This window comes from Xiphophorus couchianus, chromosome 1 (assembly GCF_001444195.1).
Source record: "Xiphophorus couchianus chromosome 1, X_couchianus-1.0, whole genome shotgun sequence".
NCBI lineage: Eukaryota > Metazoa > Chordata > Actinopteri > Cyprinodontiformes > Poeciliidae > Xiphophorus > Xiphophorus couchianus.
This window is the reverse complement of record NC_040228.1, coordinates 21,128,972-21,148,840: the sequence shown is the minus strand read 5'-3', so window position 1 is coordinate 21,148,840 and position 19,869 is coordinate 21,128,972. Positions and strand designations below refer to the sequence as shown.

At 34.7% G+C, this 19,869-nt stretch overlaps 1 protein-coding gene across 1 annotated transcript; it reads right to left on the bottom strand.

Moving 5' to 3' along the window:
• Nucleotides 1-4,250: 4,250 nt before the first annotated feature.
• Nucleotides 4,251-18,631, bottom strand: LOC114145649 (cadherin-like protein 26). The gene is made up of 20 exons (XM_028019312.1): nucleotides 18,602-18,631; nucleotides 17,677-17,829; nucleotides 13,422-13,487; nucleotides 13,233-13,325; nucleotides 12,887-13,033; nucleotides 12,651-12,801; nucleotides 12,146-12,318; nucleotides 11,939-12,067; nucleotides 11,666-11,851; nucleotides 11,271-11,542; nucleotides 10,648-10,793; nucleotides 10,317-10,544; nucleotides 10,003-10,224; nucleotides 9,385-9,497; nucleotides 8,972-9,043; nucleotides 7,521-7,583; nucleotides 7,329-7,403; nucleotides 6,733-6,771; nucleotides 5,521-5,589; nucleotides 4,251-5,224 (listed from the first exon to the last, which is right to left on the bottom strand). The coding sequence occupies exons 1-20, from the start codon at nucleotides 18,629-18,631 to the stop codon at nucleotides 4,994-4,996; spliced, it is 2,658 nt and encodes an 885-aa protein (XP_027875113.1). The 3' UTR covers nucleotides 4,251-4,993.
• Between the last annotated feature and the right edge of the window lie 1,238 nt (nucleotides 18,632-19,869).

Genomic DNA, 19,869 nt, shown 5'->3' with positions numbered 1-19,869 from the left:
TTCCAACAGCAGCTCCATCGTTTTGTCAGTTCTGTACAAGAGCTTATGAAGTTAACAAAAGATAAAGTAAATCATGTGCTTTAGAGTTATTTTACTTTGTTTCTAAATGTTAGATGTTATTACATGACCAGTGATATGCACTATTTTGTGGTTCATTTGGATATGTTTATGTTTGATATGGACAAACATATCATCCATCCATCTATGGATTAATTTTTGCTGTTGCAAATCATAGATAATTGCGCTAAGTGGTTAGATTCATAATTTATTCAAAAGAACTTTGGGTTTTTGTCCTGTTAGAAAGGGAACCTCAGCTCCAGCCTTTTTCAACAAATCCTTCCATGATTACCATTTATTTAGGTTTATACACATATGGATAGCAGTTTTTTTCTTGTATGTTAAAAGTAGTGCTGTCAGTCAATTAAAAATGTGATCAGATTAATCGTACTGTGACTAATGATTAATCCCTATGCCTAACTGTGTGACCTTGAAATATAAATGCAGGTATATACGTAGTAGTGGTTCTTGCAGGAATGTTGGATGATGTTTGAAGGGAGTTTTTTTCCTATGAATTTTATTTTGGGAAATTATAGTTATTTTGCTGTTAGGGATATTGCAGGAATACAGCAATTTCTTTGCCAGTTGTTTTACTGGCTCCTGTAACATTATCAGAATCAGTAGTTAGTCCAATAATTCCTATAAATTAACTTTTTACATGACTCTACCTCTCAAAAGTAGCCAAAACTCTCAAAACATGGGATAATTCACTTTTAAAGCAGCTTTGAAACCCACCATCCATAGCCTTGATGATATCAGTTCTCAAGAAAAAGATAACGTGTGAAATCAGACAACACCTGCATAGGAAAATATTTTCCTGTGTGAGTCAAAAAAAAGGCAAACTGCCAAGTTTACAAAACACTAAACCGGTTTGAAGGGAAACAGAGCGTATTGTGGGAAGAGATCAACAGAAACCGCATATTATGTATTGGTAGAGAAGTACAAATAAAGTTTCTCTGGCCTATTCAAATTACTTGAAAATTTTTTATTGTTATGGTTTAAGCATAACTTTTATTTTTTTTATTTTTCCCCTACTGTTCAGAGCTACATTTGTTAGCCTATTTGTGAGGATGTAGATTTTGTGTCTGTTTCTAGTTAGTTTTGTCCTTGTGTCGTCTTCCTTCCCTGATTGATTACAGCTGTCTCTTGTTTCCCTTGATCATCTCCCTGTGCATTTAACCCCACCTGTGTCCCCTGCTCCCTGACAGATCCTAGTTGTTAATTGTGTCTCATTGTCTAGACGCAGGGGTCTCAAACTCCAGTTCTCGAGGGCCGCAGTCCTGCAGTTTTTAGATGTGCCACAGGTACAAAACCCTGGAATGAAATGGCTTAATTACCTCCTCGTGTAGATCAGTTCTCTGAGCCTTGCTAATGACCTAATTATTCTATTCAGGTGTGGTGGAGCAGAAGCACATCTAAAAGTTGCAGGACTGCAGCCCTCGAGGACTGGAGTTTGAGACCCCTGTTCCAGTGTTACCAGTGTGTTTTAGTTCCCTACCCTCGTTGTTCACCTGTGCTGCCTGGATTTCTGTTCTCTTGTCCTTTAAAATCATAACTTTCCACTTCAACCTGGGTCTAGCCATATCAACCCTCACCACCATCAACCTCAACTCATGACACTGCTTTTGTTTCCCTCAAACTGTGCTTTCTTTTCTGATATTTCCTGTTCCTCCCATTCAGAGCGTCTCTAAATATCTCATGTTTATATTTTTGCGCTTCATGTTTTGTATTTTAATGACATGTAAATGGCCTGTACTTTTATACCGACTTATCAAGTCCAAAGGATCCTATAGCACTTTATACTACATTCAGTCTCTCAAACACTCATTCACATGGTCACATGTTGATAAGCTACTACATTGTAGCACCTGTTGCCATAAGGTAGTCTGACTGAATAGAAATAATGTAAGTTGGACAAAGTAAGTGAGTATGCCAACATATTGTGTCAGAAAATTATCTCAGTTCAAAGCAACAAATGCATTTGTAGATTCAGAAGTTTGTTGAATTGTTGTTTGAGTGAGCTGTGTCTGCGGCGGGTTTGGATTTGCATATTACTCTCTGCACCACAGCGTACCTTCTGAACGTCATTCTGAATGGCACCTGGTAACATGCTAAAACAGATCTTTCCACCTTTGATCGGCATGTTACAATTATTTTTTTCAGCAACTTTTATGTCCACCACATGCAGCCAACATGGATATTATCTGTACGTAAAGTAAACATAATCGTGTAAAAAATATTTTCTTGACAGCAATACAAGAAAGATGCTGTCTTTACCTGAGACACTGCAAGTGTGAGTACACTGACTCCACTATTTACTAGAGCAGGAACTAAAACTAGACAGCAATATGCTCTGAAATGGAGGACATTTAAGTTCCCAACTCATTACAGTGACTGATTTTTTTTTAATGATAGTGTAAAATAACTTAAGAGAATAAGTTACATTTGTCCTTGCTTCTCCTTCCGCATCCAATGGGGGAGGTAAGGATTTTTCCGTGTTGTGCAGGAAAATTTTGTAGAAATGCCATCTGAACTGTTACAGGAAGGTTGCAGATGAAACGACCGAATCAGAAAACAATAAACTCGGCTGTTTTCAAATTCCAAGCAGACAGGTCTGAACTCGACATGCTTGGTTTTTTGAGGAGACAAAAAACCAATGTGCAGGCTTTGTAAGTTCAAGCTGTAAGCACAGACTCCTGATGCCGGTCGGACGTTTTTTAATAAAGCTTACTATGAGAATATGATTTCCATATATATTTATATATACAGTATGTTTACAGGCTGAGTAGAACTATGCCATACCACAAAAAGCCGCTATCTTTCATGCAATATGTTTCTGTCCTGTTTTCTGGAGGTATTAAAAGTCACCTTTTGTTGACTTTAATGTCACTCTTCTTCTTGTATCTTCCTCAATGCAACATCTTGGTGGTAACCGAAGAGGCCATTTTTCAGGAGAAAATTAGTTAAGATGAAAGTGACTGACTAGACAAAGTCCAAAAGAGCTATTAAAAAACTGCATCTTGTTTAGATTGCTTGTTTGACTGCATTTTGTTTGATTTATTAGCACTATTTAGGAAATGATAGCTTGTCTTCAATTTTTTTTTAAATTCAACCTGTTTAAATACCCTTCAATTTACCTTAAAAATAATAATTAATTTCAAAAACCTTTTACAGAAATTTGTCCAAAGCTACAAACTATACTGTCAATTTTCAGTATTGGAGCCAAATGAAAAATATGGACTCTCTCTGTATATGGGTAAATTATTTATGAATTCTATTAAAGCAACATATACTAACTGCTAGTCAAATTACACAACAGTTTGCCAAGATAAAGTTGCTTAGGAACACCTAATCTCGTGCAAGTGCTATAGGCACTTGCTCCCAATTAGAGCCATATCTTACCATTGTGCTGTTAGGACAACTTCAGTAAAAAAAAAAAAAAAAACATAAACAAACCTAAGCACACTCTCAAGTAGGTTGTGTCTTCTTAGGTTCAGTAAAGCAGCCACGTTTTGACTTACTAATAAAAACATTTTATGCTTTCTTTTGTTTCCACAAGTCACCCTGTGTAGCATCTGTGAGAGCATCAGAGGAGCAGTGCTATACTCTACCAAACATTGACTTTAAATTGGTACTGTAGCTGGACTGAGAAACACACATTTTAATAACTTGACATGCACAGATGTTTGACAAGTTGTTTACTGAGAACTGACAAAAATGTAACAACATCATAATTTTTTGTCTAAGCAACCACACAACAAGAAGGTTGCACTTTTTTAAGCTCCTTCTGCCTGGTGCTTATTCTGTGTTTGATTTGTCTCAAAAGTCAGATGTTCATACACAGAAGTTGTACACTGCTGTGTGTGATAAAAGTTAATGAGATATACTGTCACAAGTGCCTATAGGTTGGAAACTCTCACTATGTTTCTTTTGTATGACAGTCACATTGAATATTGAACGCTCAGTGGCTCAGCAAACCCATTACATTGTTGGTGTTTCAAGTCAAACTTTCAGAAACATCCTTTTAGCATTCCCAGGAAAGACCTCTAAAAACCTGACTTTCGAGTACAAACTGAAAGCACCTATATGTGTTTTTCGTGTATGACTCAGCGTCAGCAGAGAAAAGACACACAGATCTATAACATTAAGTTTGTGATTAATAACAAACTTAATGAGCCAAGAACACAAAATAGCCCAATTAAAATGCTTTTATTGTTCAGATGGAAACTGGAGAAAAAGCTTAACACATTCACATTCTATTGCTGTGAATATTTCTTTGTAATGTTAAACAATGTCAATAACACAATACATGTACTTTTCCTTAAAAAAGAGAACAATCCAAAACAAGAATTATAAATTGCTCATATCACAAAACAAGCAGTAAATTAAATTTTGTCAAATGTTCAGCATTATTTCCCCACTAGAGCCTCACCATTGCATGGACAAGTTTACAGCTTAATAAAAAAGTATTACTCACTTTACCCAGTTTTTTTTTTGTTCATCCTCATAAAGGACCCTTTACAAAAAATTTATATATAGTACAAATATTTTTTAAAAATCCCATTGTCCACAAGTATTCATATGTTAGTTGTCAAAATTGAACCAATTTTGCTCGCTTTAACAAAGTAAGACACAAACAAGTACATCCTATTTCTAATAAAAAGCAACTTTTCATAATCAACAGAGCATGACCTGCTTCATACAACAGCAAACAAACTGCAGCTGCTTTACCACACAATATCTTTGTAGTGTTCAAATGCAGGTGTGCGGTACTTCACTTTAAAGGTGCATGATGTGTATGTATATGTACATTATGTACAAAATTCAGCTACTGTGTTGATGCAACTATGAAAAAGTCCATTTGTATCCATTTTTAACACCAATCTAGAGGGCATGAGAGATTCAATTGGGATGAATGTTTGATTCCAGCATTCTTTCAAATTTCAGACTTCTCTGCTTTAATAACTTCAGACTTATCTGCCCTAATGATCTTTTCCAAGGTCTTGAACTGTGGTCCGAGATCATTCAAAAAGCTTAAGTCATCCTGATGGTTGTCAGATGACAGCAAATCCAGTGACACACAACTGTTGCCATTCTCCTCATGATGATAAATCTTGACATAGTCATCTGAGCTATCTGTTTGGTTACTATCAGTCACTGTAAGACGCTATGGGATTTAAAAGAGAAAAAAGTCATGTTAACATGAATCTAAAACACTCAAACCCAATTTTAACCAATGCTCTCTTGACACTCAGCTTTTTTCCTTTTTTTTGTGGCTCCGTAGGAGATTCAATAACTGTCTTTAATGTGATTATGGTCAAAAATAAAATTTTAGCATAATGTTTTATTAATTGCACTATTGTGTCTTTGGCTTTATTTGATTTGATCTTCACTGAAGTTCCTTATTATTGGAGAACATTCAACATTGTCATAGCTGTAACATATGAGATAAAGAATTCTTACCCTGTCCAGTAGACTGATAATCCGATCATCTGACCAGGTACTTAAAGAACGGTTAAAGGTGTAGTTGTTCTGCCAAAAGAAAGCTCAAATGTCAGCGATGATAGAAATACACAAATTTGTACATATTTTTGACATGATATTTTACACATTTATTATAATCTGATTACATAAGTATTTATTCATATGAACAATTTCACTTTTTTTTTTTTTACAATAAAGCTATCAATCTTAATGCATTTTATTCTGATTTTAGATCAAGATAATGCAGCACACAGTGAGGGTGATCACACCGTCCAATTGTGTTACGCTAGATTTTTTTTGTCCAATCAGGTGTGTTCCTTTAGAAACGTCTCATTTCTTTTGCTTGTCCAATCAGGCGTGGCTCTTGAGAAGCCCCTTCCTTTGGAAACGGCTACTTCGACTGCAGACATACCTACTTGAAGGAAGCTAAAAATTTCAAAATTACATCAAAAGTTTTCTTCTCTCTGGATGTTTTGGTAGCAAAACATCAGGTAGGCTACCAAAAAAGCTTACCAAAAAATAATCTGCAGATTGCACAATCCGCAGAATTGCTCATTAACACTTGTGAATTTGTTTTTGAATATATATAATAATGCAAAGAAACATGAACTGAAATACAAACTCAAGTTGTTCACTTGGAAATAGGCATTCCCAGCAATACCGGCTGAGACCTTCCTCTTTTTACAATGTTCAGTTCTTTGGGAAAATGGCTGATGGAGGAAGAGAAATTTGTTTGGTCTCAAGAATGATAAAAAATTGATGTTTAAGGCAGACTTTTCCCAAAGAACTGAACATTGTAAAAAGAGGAAGGTCTCAGCCGGTATTGCTGGGAATGCCTATTTCCAAGTGAACAACTTGAGTTTGTATTTCAGTTCATGTTTCTTTGCATTATTATATATATTCAATTCCTTTACTTATTCAGTGTGTATGTCAGTCTTCCAGATGGCTTTTAATTCTTTAACACAAATTTGAGTCACACTTTATGAATTTCATGAACATTTTGAAAATCATGTATTATTAATATTTAAACTTCACTTGGTGTTGATTTGTTTTCCATAAAATCATAATAAAGATGTTGAGGTTTGTTGTATTCATGAGGTAAAATGTGTTTTAAGAGACAAAGTTTTGGGGGGGAAAATGAAGGGATGGTAATTCTTTAGCAACACAGTGTAAATGAAGAGGTCTGCTTACCTGAACTGTGCCTCTCCTGTTGTATAACGATGTTGAGCGCTGAAAAAACAAACAAAAAATAAAGATCTTTAGCTTCATCTTTTAACTTTTCTTACCATGTTCATAGTCACTGAAATCAGCAACACTGATGGATTTTTAAAATATTTTTGATGCAGGATTTATTTGGTTTTAATTTTTTTAGCAGCATAATTTGTCTCATTAAGCTAAACACTATTAAATGCTAAAATAATATTATGTTTTTTAACTAATGCAGTAACAAACAAATACTTTAAGACTAGCAGTAGGTAAATGTGCAGCAGAGAGCAAAAGATTTGGAGACATATGTAAATTTGGTGAAGTATCCATTCATGGATCTCCATTTTCTGTGGCAATTTCAATAAATTTTAAATTTTAATTAAATTTAAATTTTAAATGCCAATTTACTATGGATGAGTTATGATGTTACTAAAAAAATTAAAGAAAGAAAGAAAGAAAGCTTAAGTTTCCAATCAATTTTCAAAAACATTTCTTTGAGCACCCTCTTGTGGACAAAAGGTTGTATTGTGCAACTCAACATTCAGCCAGTTTCACTAAACCACAAAGCCATAATTACTCACTCTGGAATTCCCCCTCATGCTTCTGTGGAAGCCTCCCTGCTGTTGAGAGTTCCATGTGTCCATGTTTGAGCTCATCTGTGAACATACATTATAATAAAGCTAAATTACTCCAGAGCAGACATAAAGAACTGCATGTAAATTGTATTTACTCAAGCTTTGATCCAAAAGAGAATATTTAAACTGGTTGCTTACATTGGAGGTTGTTGTGTAGTATGTTTCAACATTCTGGACCATTCCTGGGGAGGCCTCATTGTTCTAGTTGAAAACAAAAAATGAATAAAGCAGGCACTCGCATACTGTGACTGTAGCTCCTACATTCCACTCTAACAGGGCCTGCAATGAATTTGCCAACTTCTTTGAATTAATTTGCACATCCACATTAATCCAGTACCAATGCTATGCCCAAACTACTTTAAAACACTTCTGTTAGTTTATAAACCACTGAACAACTTGGCACCAGAATACATTAAAGATATGCTTTTGTTGTGTCAGCCTATCAGACCTCTTGGGTCTTGTGGTTCTGGTCTGCTCTGCATCCCCAGAACCAGAACCAAACAATGAGAAGCAGCATTTGGCTTCTATCTATCACAAATCTGGAACAAACTTCCGGAAAAGTGTAAAACAGCTGTAACACTGAGTTCCTCTAACTCTAGACTAAAATGTTTAGAGTTGCTTTTGTACCATAATAAATGAAACACTAACCAACATATTGCTATGTAATAATGACACTTGTAAAAATTTTGTGTTTCAATAGTTGATTTCTGTATTTTTATTATGTAAAGAACTTTCAATTGCCTTGTTGCTGAAATGTGCTACACAAATAAAATTTGATTTGATTTGATATGTAATCAAACAAAATATCTTAAATAAATTTGAAGGCTGAGAATATGCAATTGTATATGCTTGTAAATTTTGTATAAAATAATTTTTAAATTACAGTCAGTATTTCTTTTCAGTTATGCATTTCCTTCCACATGAAATAAACATGGCCACACTACAGTATATACTTTTGATATGTGCAATTACCTTTATAATGCAAAACACATCAAATTTGACATCTGTATTTCTGAGAACACCGATGGCTTCAAAAGTTTAGGATTTTTAAAAAGACCTGCTGGATTAAATGATGTACTTGTCTCACGCCTTCTGGTGAAGAATCTAAGTACTGCAGGTATCAGGCGCAGAGATTTCATTGAGATTTCAAACCTTTCTTTCTAAATGCTTTCAGTAAACAAAATTATTTTTTTATACTTTTAACGTTTAATTTAAAAAGTTTTGAAAGTGCTTAAGACAATGGTCTTCTTTATCAGACTGTAAAGGGCTAAACTCACATTTACATGACGTTTCAAGTTAAGTAGCTAAGCTAATTTTGGGCTAAATTTAAATTGAAAAAGATATACCTGTTGTATATCTTTGCAACACTTAAGTTGCAACACTTAAGTTGACCTCAAGACAAATCTTTTCAAATACTAGATTATTCAACACATTCCTCTGTGATTTGGCTAATAAAAATATCAATAACCACAACATTAATAATAATAATACATCTTACTTACAGCTTTCATTCAGTCAAGAGTAATTACACACACTGACTGAGCTTAAGGCTTTAACAGAAATGAACACCTAAAATTAGTGACATGTACCTGCATGTGGCCCAGCTTGATGCCGCCTGTCATACTCTCCGTAGTCTTTGATGCTAAGACTTTGGACTCAGCCTGGCAAAAAAATAATAGTAGGGAAAAATACCTTTTGTGTTTGCAGTAGCTGTGCATCATATTCACAGTGTTAAACTCTCCATTCAATTTAAATTATTTTTATAGGACCAGTTTACAACAAATGTCATCTGAAGGCATTTTCTAAGTAAAATTAGCCCATAGATTTCCAGTAATTAAAAAATGTATATCAAATCCAATTTATGTCAATCCAGTTTCATTATATGCATATCTTTTAGAGTTTTTGATGCTAAACTGTCAAATGTTAACTGTTTAACAAGGACAATCCAGAGATGTGGTATTGGCAGTCTCTCTGTAGTCAGCACAGTCACTCCACAACTTACCTTGCAATCATTGCCCAGTCCTTCTTCATTGTACTTCATCAAAGTCTGTTTGTATTCATCTTTCACTTCAGGGATTATAAATTTTCTTTTGTCCGTCAAAAGAAAGAGCAACACTGTGGACACATTAAGATAGTTTGAGCACCAAGTTTATGAATTCTATTTACTTTTAAAGCAAAATCTAAAATATATATCCCATGCGTTTTAAACTGAGTGTTCATGTAAAGTTAATTAAATGGATTTAAATGTGAGAAAGAACTGATCTAATTTATTTTAGCATGTACAGTATACATTAACATACACTGAATAAAACGATGCTGTCACTCCCTGGAGTTAAACCAGACCAAACTTCTCTTGCTTTAGGATATTTAGAATTACAAAAAATAATTTCTATTTGCTAAATACCAGAAACCGTAATGAGAAATCTTTTTAGAGTTTTATTGGAACTTTTTTTTAATTCAGACGTTTACATACATTTTGGTCAGTATGTGTGCAGCAGAGAGCAAAAGAGTAAGAAAAAATGTGTCTAAAAAAATGTAGACATGTTTTTTATGTGATGTGTGCAAATATTTGGTTTCAACTATATATACACATATAAATAATTGACTACTTTGTACTCACACAGAAAAACAAGCAGTGCTGCAATAATTAGTCCTATGGCAGCAATACCAATGCCAGTTGACAGAGGCTTTGGTAAAGCGCACACACCGGGTTTGACACAGTCACACACCATAACGGACAAACTCTCCTTTGAAGGTTGATTCTGCTTGTCCTGAATCACCAGTGGCACAGAGTAGTTACCCTTGGGAAGTTTTCTCAGCAATCTAATGCTAACTTCTTCACCTGTTTATAACATAAAGATAATTAATTATGGCCCAGCAGTGAGTATTTACTTTAGCAATTTTGGTAGTGAAGCTTCAAAGGTGTGGACCCACCATATTCAGGTTCTATTTTCCAGTGTTCTTTAGCAGTTTTATCATCTGCCAAGGAGAAACCAAAGGGTCCACTGAATGGCTCAGCATCAGCATCTTTAGCACGCACCATGACCTTGTCAGCATGGTTTGAACACAAAATGGCAGTCTTGTTGAGCAGCATAGGAGTGTTATCATTGATATCCCTGAGGTGGACACTGACTGTGCATGTACTTGTGGCTGGAGGTGAACCTTGGAAACCACAGAATAGATCATTTGTTTCAGTTCAGTTAATTAATTAATAAATTATGCCTTCTGATTGTAGCTGCAAATGTTTAGAAATGTCTTGTCATACCATCATCTATGGCAGCAATAACAATTCTGTAAATATTGTTCTCATCTACAAAAGGTGACTCTCTGTCCATCTTCTCGATTGTTGTGATTGCTCCTGTTTTTTTATCAATAGTCACCCATTTAGCAGGGTCTTCTAACAGTTCAAACCTGGACAAAAAATAATAATCAAACAGTAGGTAAATTTTATTGTCAGAAGTAAAATAAACAATCTATATCAGTGTTCAACCACAAAACATTATTAGTAAAAGAGAAATTACTGTAGTCTATATGTCTGAATTCTTGTCATATAATTATAAGACAGGCACTCTAAACACTGCAATCACACCGCTCAGAGATTCTAATGTTGTGTGGGGAAACCCATACAAGAGGGATTATGGCATATATGCATCTTGTTATTTACACTACAACATTACATTAAATAGTAAATAATAATGTTTTATTTCAATTTATTAAATTTTTTTCTGACCTCCTAAAACATATTGATTAGTGTCTAGCACAAATCTTGCTCAAGTGATGATCAGTTGTTAGAGAGCTAATTCGCCATTATTGATTGACTTCATAAGTAGTTTTGCTGCCAAGCAAACAAAAATGGTGAACATGAATGCAGTTTCGTTGAGAACCTACCTGACGTTAGAGGAGTCAACATCTTTAACCTTAGGGGTATACAGCACCTGTCCTTTCTCTGATTCCTCTGTCTGGTATACCTCTTCTGTATATTTTTCAAACACCGGAGCGTCATTAGTGTCAACCATTTTCACTGTGACATTGACAGAATCCCTAGGTGGAAGGATGCTTAAATCTTCAATTAATTTTCCATCTTTACAGACTTTTAATGGTTCAATATTCTCAACTCTGATTTGCAGTTTTACCAAAGTAGTTACGTCAAAATTCTTCGCCTGAAGAAGACACAAGTGTAGATGTTCAGTAACTCTTCATAATACTTATGCTAACAATTGGTGAACTCATAGTTTAGTCCATTATGAATGAACATTTTCTGTAAGGTGTGGTAAAACAGTTACCTTGACAACACCAAGGATCCCTTCGTTTGTTTTAGGGTCAGTGGTAATTTTGTACATTTTATCTTCATTGCCACTAATAAAGGAGTACTTGGCTCGCCAGCCGTCAGTGTTGGGAGTGTCCTTATCCTCTACTGCAACTCTTAAAATATCATCAGGGGTTTGCATTTCCACAGCCTCAGCTTCATACTAAAACATGAAAAAATAATAAACTTAGTGGAATTTACAAATTAAAAAGCAAAATAAATAAACATTGATATCATAAGTAATTCTTGCCTGTCTCTTCTTAAACGTGGGTTGATGGCTGTTTGTGTCAATAACATTGAGTGTAACAGTCACATTTCTGGAAAGGGGCGGCTTTCCACGATCAGATGCATTAATTACAACTGAATACTGTTTTGCTTTCTGAAAAATAAAGTTAACCATATTTTAGCTTGTGTGAACTTCCAAAAACTACATTACTTTAATGAAGAAAAGACCTACATCATAGTCAAAGCATCCTTCAGATACAAGTTGATGCAGTCTGTCATCAATTTTCTTAACTCCAATTTTTGGTTCAGGTGGGCTTTGTTTACCCACAGTCACCACTACTGTTGAGTTAATTGTGCCTTCCAGATCATCGTCTACAACGTTCATTGACACTGGCAGGTATTCTCCTGGAAAACAAACAAAGAAAATCAGTCATTATTTTTCCCACATTTCCATGTAAAACTTTTTAAGATTCGCAGAATTCACTTCATAAAAAGGTTAAAGAAAGCTTAAACATAAGAATACACAACTGATGGGCTAAATTTTTTTGTCAGATTGTAATACAAGCATTATTCTAAACTAAAGTTTGTCAAGAAATTACAATGTTAGTAGCCAAAGATTTTTTTTTTCAAATCAACGAACAGCATGTTTATAATTTCTGTTGTATGTACTTTAATAAATGTTTCATAATTTAGAAAATCTGCAGACTTGTGACATATTTGCAGGTTTCTGAACTCACCTACTTTCGTATTTTCCATCACATCGTAACTTTTCTCAAACTGATTAGTGAATCTCGGTGCGTTGTCGTTTATGTCTATTAGGTCCACATCAAAAGATAGTTCTTTGTCAATTTTTTTCCCTGCTGTTAAATCCCAGACATCAAATGTGATCTGTTGATTATAGTTTATTCAGATGACACAGTTTGTAATGACTACATATCATAGCAGGTATTGATAGTGATGAATTGTCCCTCACATGATAGGATTTCTTCTTTTCCCTGTCGAGGCGCCTATGTACATAGACTTCTCCAGTTGCTTTATTGATGGTGAACAGTCCTTCGGGCTCATCTTCTACAGTTATTTGAAACTCATGTTGTACATTTGCTGTCTTGTCATTGTACATCTAAAAGAGACAGACATATAATAAAGTTACTAGCAGTAGGTTTTGTTAACCCTATATAGGCATTGAGCTGACACATCATTGTATTTACAATATACAGTACAGACCAAAAGTTTGGACACACCTTCTCATTGGATTTAATGAGAAAGTGTGTCCAAACTTTTGGTCTGTACTGTATATATATGAAGAATCTGTGTTTTACCGTGGAAATTTTGTATGGGTATTTCACGTCCATTTCCTCTTCTAGTTCTATGGTAGACAGGACCCATCTTCTTTTGGAACGTGACAAGGATTCCTAAAGCCAAAATGCAGATCAAGCAAATAATTACCGAGGTTTCTTTTTAGAGAAAAATGTTGCCAGCAGTTCCTTTAAAAATTCTCATTCATTTACCCGTTTGGCTCGTCTGTGCCGCTCACCGCCCTCTTTTTTGCTCTCTCCCAAGGATCCTAATGCAACCTATGGATAGAAAGTACAGAAAAGTAACGTGATTAAATTATAAAGATTAATTGCTCCTTTCCTCCTATATTTCTTTCACTTGTTACATTTTTGTTACTTTTTTATTGAAGTTTTCTCATAATAGTTCAAAGTTATATCCCTTGTCTTTACCTTCTCTCTCAACAAGATCTAGCATATCACCATGTGCACTCAGTTCAAGGATATTTTCACTAACACGGTCAATATTCGTTTATTCACAAGTGCACATAATTGCACTTTCATAGGTATGAGAGACTACCTTTTGATTCTTATGAGAAACCTTTGGCTCTTATAAGTATAGAAGAAAAGGTTGAAATCATGTCTGTCTTATACTTTCTGCTTCAGCTACTATTATTTGTAACATTCATGAAGCTAAATTTCCTGCTGTTTTATTGAAGTCAAAATGCCCTTCAAGATCATTCTAAATTGTGTTAACAGCAAAGACATGATTGAGTTTCAATCAATAAATTATAAATACAATAAATTACATTTTCTCAATGGTTTGTTGTCAATATGTGCGTTTGTAAATGGACTGACTCCAGAGAGAGCCTTTGCCGTCATGCTGCCCACTCGAAGCGCTTTACAAATCAGAGTAACCTGTTTACAGTCACAAACATGCATGCATGCATTTATACAACAATACACAGATCAGTAAGCAACTTGGAGTCAGGTGCCTTGTCCAGAGGCATTTGGCAAGTGTGTGTGTGAAATTGCCAAGGCCAATTTTTCCAACAAATTCTACATTGTGGGGACCGAGTGTTACCTATGAGGTGCAAAGCTCGGGCCCCATAAGAATAAGTTCTGTTTTTAAATTCAGGTTTTGGTCAAGGATTAAGGGGTGAATAGAGTTTAGGTTACGTTAGGTTTAGGTCCAAAACAGTACAAACCTCATCCTAAACTTTAGGATAAGGTATGTACTGGTAATGGTTAGGTTTAATTTCAAGGTTAGGCTATATAAATTAATAAAAAATGAATGGAAGGGTTAAGGTTAGAGTTAATGCAAAGTCCTTGTGAAGACAGAAAGGGTGTGTGAGTGCGTGTGTGTTCGATAAGTCCTGTCCAAATTGAGCATTAAGACAAACAGTATGAGTTTGCAATCTAACGTAAAAATGCAACAGTGTGCAAAAACATTTTCTTTACCTCTTTTTTGTTTCCTGAAATCAAAATGCACAAGGTTTTAGGTGAGAAAGAATCAAAGAGCAAAATCCAGCAGCTGCAAAAATACAAAACAGAGGGGTGTTGCCTGGTGCAGTGGTTACAGCGGATGCATTGTATTCAGAGGCAACAGACCTTGATGCAGCCATCCCCAGTTCGTGTCCCACCCTTGATTCCTTTAATATGTCTTTGTTCCCTTCCTGTCAGATTACTGTCAAATAAAGGCCACCAGTGTGTTTTCTAATTCTAAAAATAGTTAAATAAGGAAAAAAATGCAATAAAGAAGTTTTATTCTTCTATTTTTACCGTTACAGGACCGTAAAGCTGAGATGCTTCTGTGAAGTTAGATGGAAGAAAAACCAGGAAGCAGAAAAGCAATGTTTAAATTTTTCATGCCTAATTCACTGCTCATTTTCATTTTGTACAGTCTTTTTTCAATTAAAATAGCATTGAATCTATCTAAATTGTTGTTAAAGAGCAAATGCAAGATATACACAACGTGTACTTGAAAAGACTGTGTTTGAAAAGGAATGAGATAATATTTGACAGAGGTTTGAAAAGTGTCAACATCTGGTAGTGAGACAGGGATAAACTTTTCTGCATATATTCTGTAATATTTATGCATCACAATTTAACTTACAGAAAAAAGGAAAAGGAAGAATGTAAAAAATAAATAAATTACTTCCACAACCCAGTTACATAAATGCACAGACCGTGACATAAATTGATTTTTGGAGGAGCACCGTCTGATCCTATTTTGGCATTAAGTCTTCTTGATTTCAATCAATTATAACAGCCTTACTTGAACAAATTCTCAAAGAAAAACTGTGGTGTCTCATGAAACAGGAGATTTGATAAGAGTGGAAAACTTTTTCTTGTGGGCAAAGATTGCAGAGACAAGATGTGGCTGCTTCTAGTATTTTATCAAAGAAGATTTATACAAAAGATCTGCGCATTTTGCAACCAGATTATCGCCCCTCCTTTATTTTTTTCCTTCTTACAGATTGTTAGATTGTTATTAGATTATGAGAAACATTCGTGACATATAACGTCTTGGTACTCCAACCATTCTAAACCAGTTGACCAATCAGGCCTGTGAGATTATTGGCTTAAAACCTTTCTTACTTCAGAAATTTTGTGATTAAGCCACTCATAAGAAAGCAGCTCTGGTCTAAAGAGACCTTTCTCATCCTCCTCAGTCACTGTTTTAGTTGTTGCCATGTAGACAAGTACTTTCTTAATGTACTACTCTTTTAAACAAAGAGATATTGAGACAATGTTTATTTTCACCAAACTCACTAAAAAGGAACAATTAAGTGCTTATACATTTTTTGTTGGTTTGTTTTACCTTCTTAACTTATTTGATTTAGCTTTGTGCTTGGTGCATTTCATGATTTTTTATGTTATTTTTTGCATTTAATGGACCACAAAATATCAGTTTCACAGATGTGTATATAGTATTAAGAATTACTGCATAATCAAAACCTTCCTCTTATATGTGAAATTATGTGAGGTTGCCATCGAAAATAGATTAATACCAGCCAAACAAAGAAAGGTTATATATGTATTTTAGTTCAAAATTTGAAAATTACATTTAAATAAATTCATGTTTTATTTTTTGTTTTGTTTGAGTTTTATATTCTGTTGCCTTTACTTTAAATTTAGGAAAAAATGCAGCGATTATCAAAAGTGTCTCACCAGCTGTATTTACTGTTGGGAGTGTTCTAACAATGCTGTTATCAAAAACTGAGATGCTTCATTTTAGTCAAAGCACTAACGCTACAAGTATTATGAAAATATGTGTTTTTTGCAAATTTGTTAAAACTGCCATTATGTTGTAACAGTATAATATAAGACAGATAATGTGTGAAAAGATTGAGCTCCTCCTGTCGAGCTACTAATGACGTCTGAAGAAATGTATTGCCTCCAACCAATAGCAACCAATCAGAGCCAGGAGGAAGGTCTTAGCGCTGTCACTCAACCTCTTCTACTTGCTGCTCAATGTGCTGATGGCGGAGAATCAACTTACCGTTACTGGAAAACGGTTTCTTCGCCGCCGTGATAACTAGCTTGAGCTTTCACAACAGGCTCTGCTACAGGAAACGTAGCAGAGATTATAGAGGTGAGCAGCAACACAATGAGGGTGATTGACAGCGCTAAGATTTGCCTCCTGGCTCTTGATTGGTTGGATCTAGTTAGTACTGGGAGCATAGGGAGAAGGCAGAGAAGTTTGACCTTTTCACAGATTATATGTCTCACGTCAATCTGTTGCAGCATAGTGACAGTTTCAACAAATATGCAAAAAAAAAAAAAATAATTCTACAAGTTACATACTGTGGCTTTAAAGGAAGAGTTTTTATGATACATGGTGTCCTTGTCAAACTTTGACAAAAGCCAGAGTTAAAAATAAAATATTCAAAGCATTAAAAACAAACTCATCAAACAGGGACATGTGTTATTTCTCTGCTTGAGGATGATCTGAGGACTGGCATACAGGTGTGCATACAGAAATACCTTTATTATTAAGGTATTTTGTGCACAACGAAAAACAATGTCCTTCGAGAGTAAAGTGAAACCTCTCCAAGCTAAACAACCCTAGCAACATGTGCGGAAACTGGAATGGAAAGGTGAGACTTTGTTCTGTGAAGAAGTTTGATCAAAATAACCAAGATATGATGTACAGTGTGAATTATTTTCACTTATTTTCAATTATTTTAATCAATGTTTAATCTAAAACATTTGCATCTAAAATGATGCAAAAGTTTGAGAAAACTTTTGCATCATTTTAGACGAAACATGCATGCGTTCTGCCTTTTAGAAAAATATAATTTAAACAAACAGATTTGAATTTTACCATCACTACATCAACTCTGTAATCTTATTCCCAACTTTCTGAGAGATACAAATCTTACAATTTAAAAATCTGAAACTTTTGGATGATTGAAATATGTTATTTAGATCATTCTTGTTCGGCCATTACTTACAGAATGGAGATTAAAAAATATGTAAGGCTCACCAAGAGAAGGAGAAAAAGGCTCCTCATCCTGCTTCTCTCTGATCTTTTTTTCTTTCTGTGAACACTGTGCCTGCGGCAGAGGCAACTTGACTTAGTGCTGTGGAAGCCAAGCCCAGATGCATCAGATTGGCTGACTGTGGAATAAACAAAGTTCTATTTGTTTAAGTGGAGTGTGTCCTGTTCAAAGCAATATGAATGTCTCTATCCGAGAAAAGTTTGCTTTAAAATTACTTTCGTACGTATTTGTAACTGTACAAAGAGAGAGTGAAGTTTTGTACATTGGAATATTTTAAGTATGCCTCTGCTCAGGTGTATGCCTTCTGGGTATGCAGCTCAGGTTACAATGTGTTATGTATGCCTTGGTTCCTCATACATGAAATTCAAACTTAGAGCTTTTACAAAATCGAAAGTTTGGATGTCTTTTATATTTAAATGACAAATTTCTTTTAACAGAAATATGATATATTAGAAAGACATGCTTATATATTATATAAAAATATATATTCAAATAACCATGGATGTCCCTGCCTCACCAAAAGCAGCCATAAAAGTTTTGGGGTTTTTTCTAAATTTTATGCAGAGTTGAAATCCTTTTGTAATGTCTTTCAGATGTAACAGTTTCCACTATTTAAGAAGTTATAAGACAATATCTGGTGATGGTTACTTCTGAATTCTAATACATTCAACAAAACAAGTCAACATTTTGCCATACAAATCAGGCACAATGTTCTTGTGCCTTTATAGTGACTCAGTGAGAAACTACAAGATCCCCTACACTTGACATGAAACATTCGGTTTAGTAGATAGAGTTTTCTTCCTGATAGGCTATTTCATTTGGTTATCTAATGTCCTCTTATGTAAAATCTTTATCTATACTTTTGTATAACCCAGGTTTGTTTCCAAAAATTTGTTAAGGTTCCCTTACATTTTCTTTGTCTGTCTGTAACTTGGTCATGTTGGGTTATCACTAAATTTTACTTCAAATAAACTCAGCATTTGACGTAAGGTTACTGAAAGCTACAGTTTGGCAAGGAAACAAGAGAAACCAGAGTACACCTCCCCCTCACTTTAGCCCCAGGTAAGTCTAAAGTAATTAGAATCATTGATTTTCTCATGCAACCACATCATTCTCAAATGGATTAGTTTTAAATGTAAATAAATATCTTTATCTTTTGGCAATCAGTCAACCCAAGAATAAAGCAAGCTTTCATGTTTCTGAAACTTTGCAAAGTTTTTTGTTATGATATGTAACTTATGGTTCTGGGTTACATTTTATTAAGCTTGTTTTATTTTATTTCTTGAATTAATGATGACCTTTCTCTTTGAGATCCACAAAACCACAAACTGCAGTTTGTTAATTATCAAACTTTCTCAGAATCGGTGAATCTGACAAATGCGGAAATCTCTTCCGCATTTGTCGCTGTGTGTTCTTCCTGTCAGTTTAATTCTCCATTCACTTTGTCCTCACATTTTTCAGTTCATATTTTACTACTTACTTTGCCCTTGGTTATGTTTAGAAATAACCCACACTTTTCTTCTTTTTCTCTTGTTTTTTTTTTCAGCCCAAAGTATTCATCTTATATCTTCATGTATGTCTTCTAGAAAGCAAAATGTTTGTTAGGCCTGAAATATTTACTGATTTGCAAATTGACAGGGACCAGTCCAGACCTATCTCACAATAAAAACAACTTTATTTATTGGATTTAAATATTGTTTGTAGACTTCTTGTTGTCAAATGCATGAAATCCCATGTTATGCACGACAACAAATATAGTTGTTGTTTTTTTTTTAATCACAGCAGTTTGGCTCCTCCGCTTACATACCTTTAGACAATGAATAGATAGCACTTTCACAGAACTTAAAGCAACACTGAGAAAATGCTTAGTTTTGTGGTTGCATACCTTGGAGAAGAAAATTCCTCAGATTAAAAAGCAAAAGTGGTTGTAACTTCAGACACATTGGCTTCAAACAGACAACACGTTGCTCAATGTGTTGTTCAACATTTTGCCACCACCTATTGTCACAAAAGCCCTTTGGTCTATGAAAATATGGAAATATTTCAGAGCTTGAATAAGATGCTAATAAGTGAGATTTGATTTCGTGATCAATTAACAAAACTGCCTCATCGTTAGCAACATTTAATCTTTTTAACTTTTTCTGCATGCTGCTTTTCTTGTTATAACATTTTTTTTA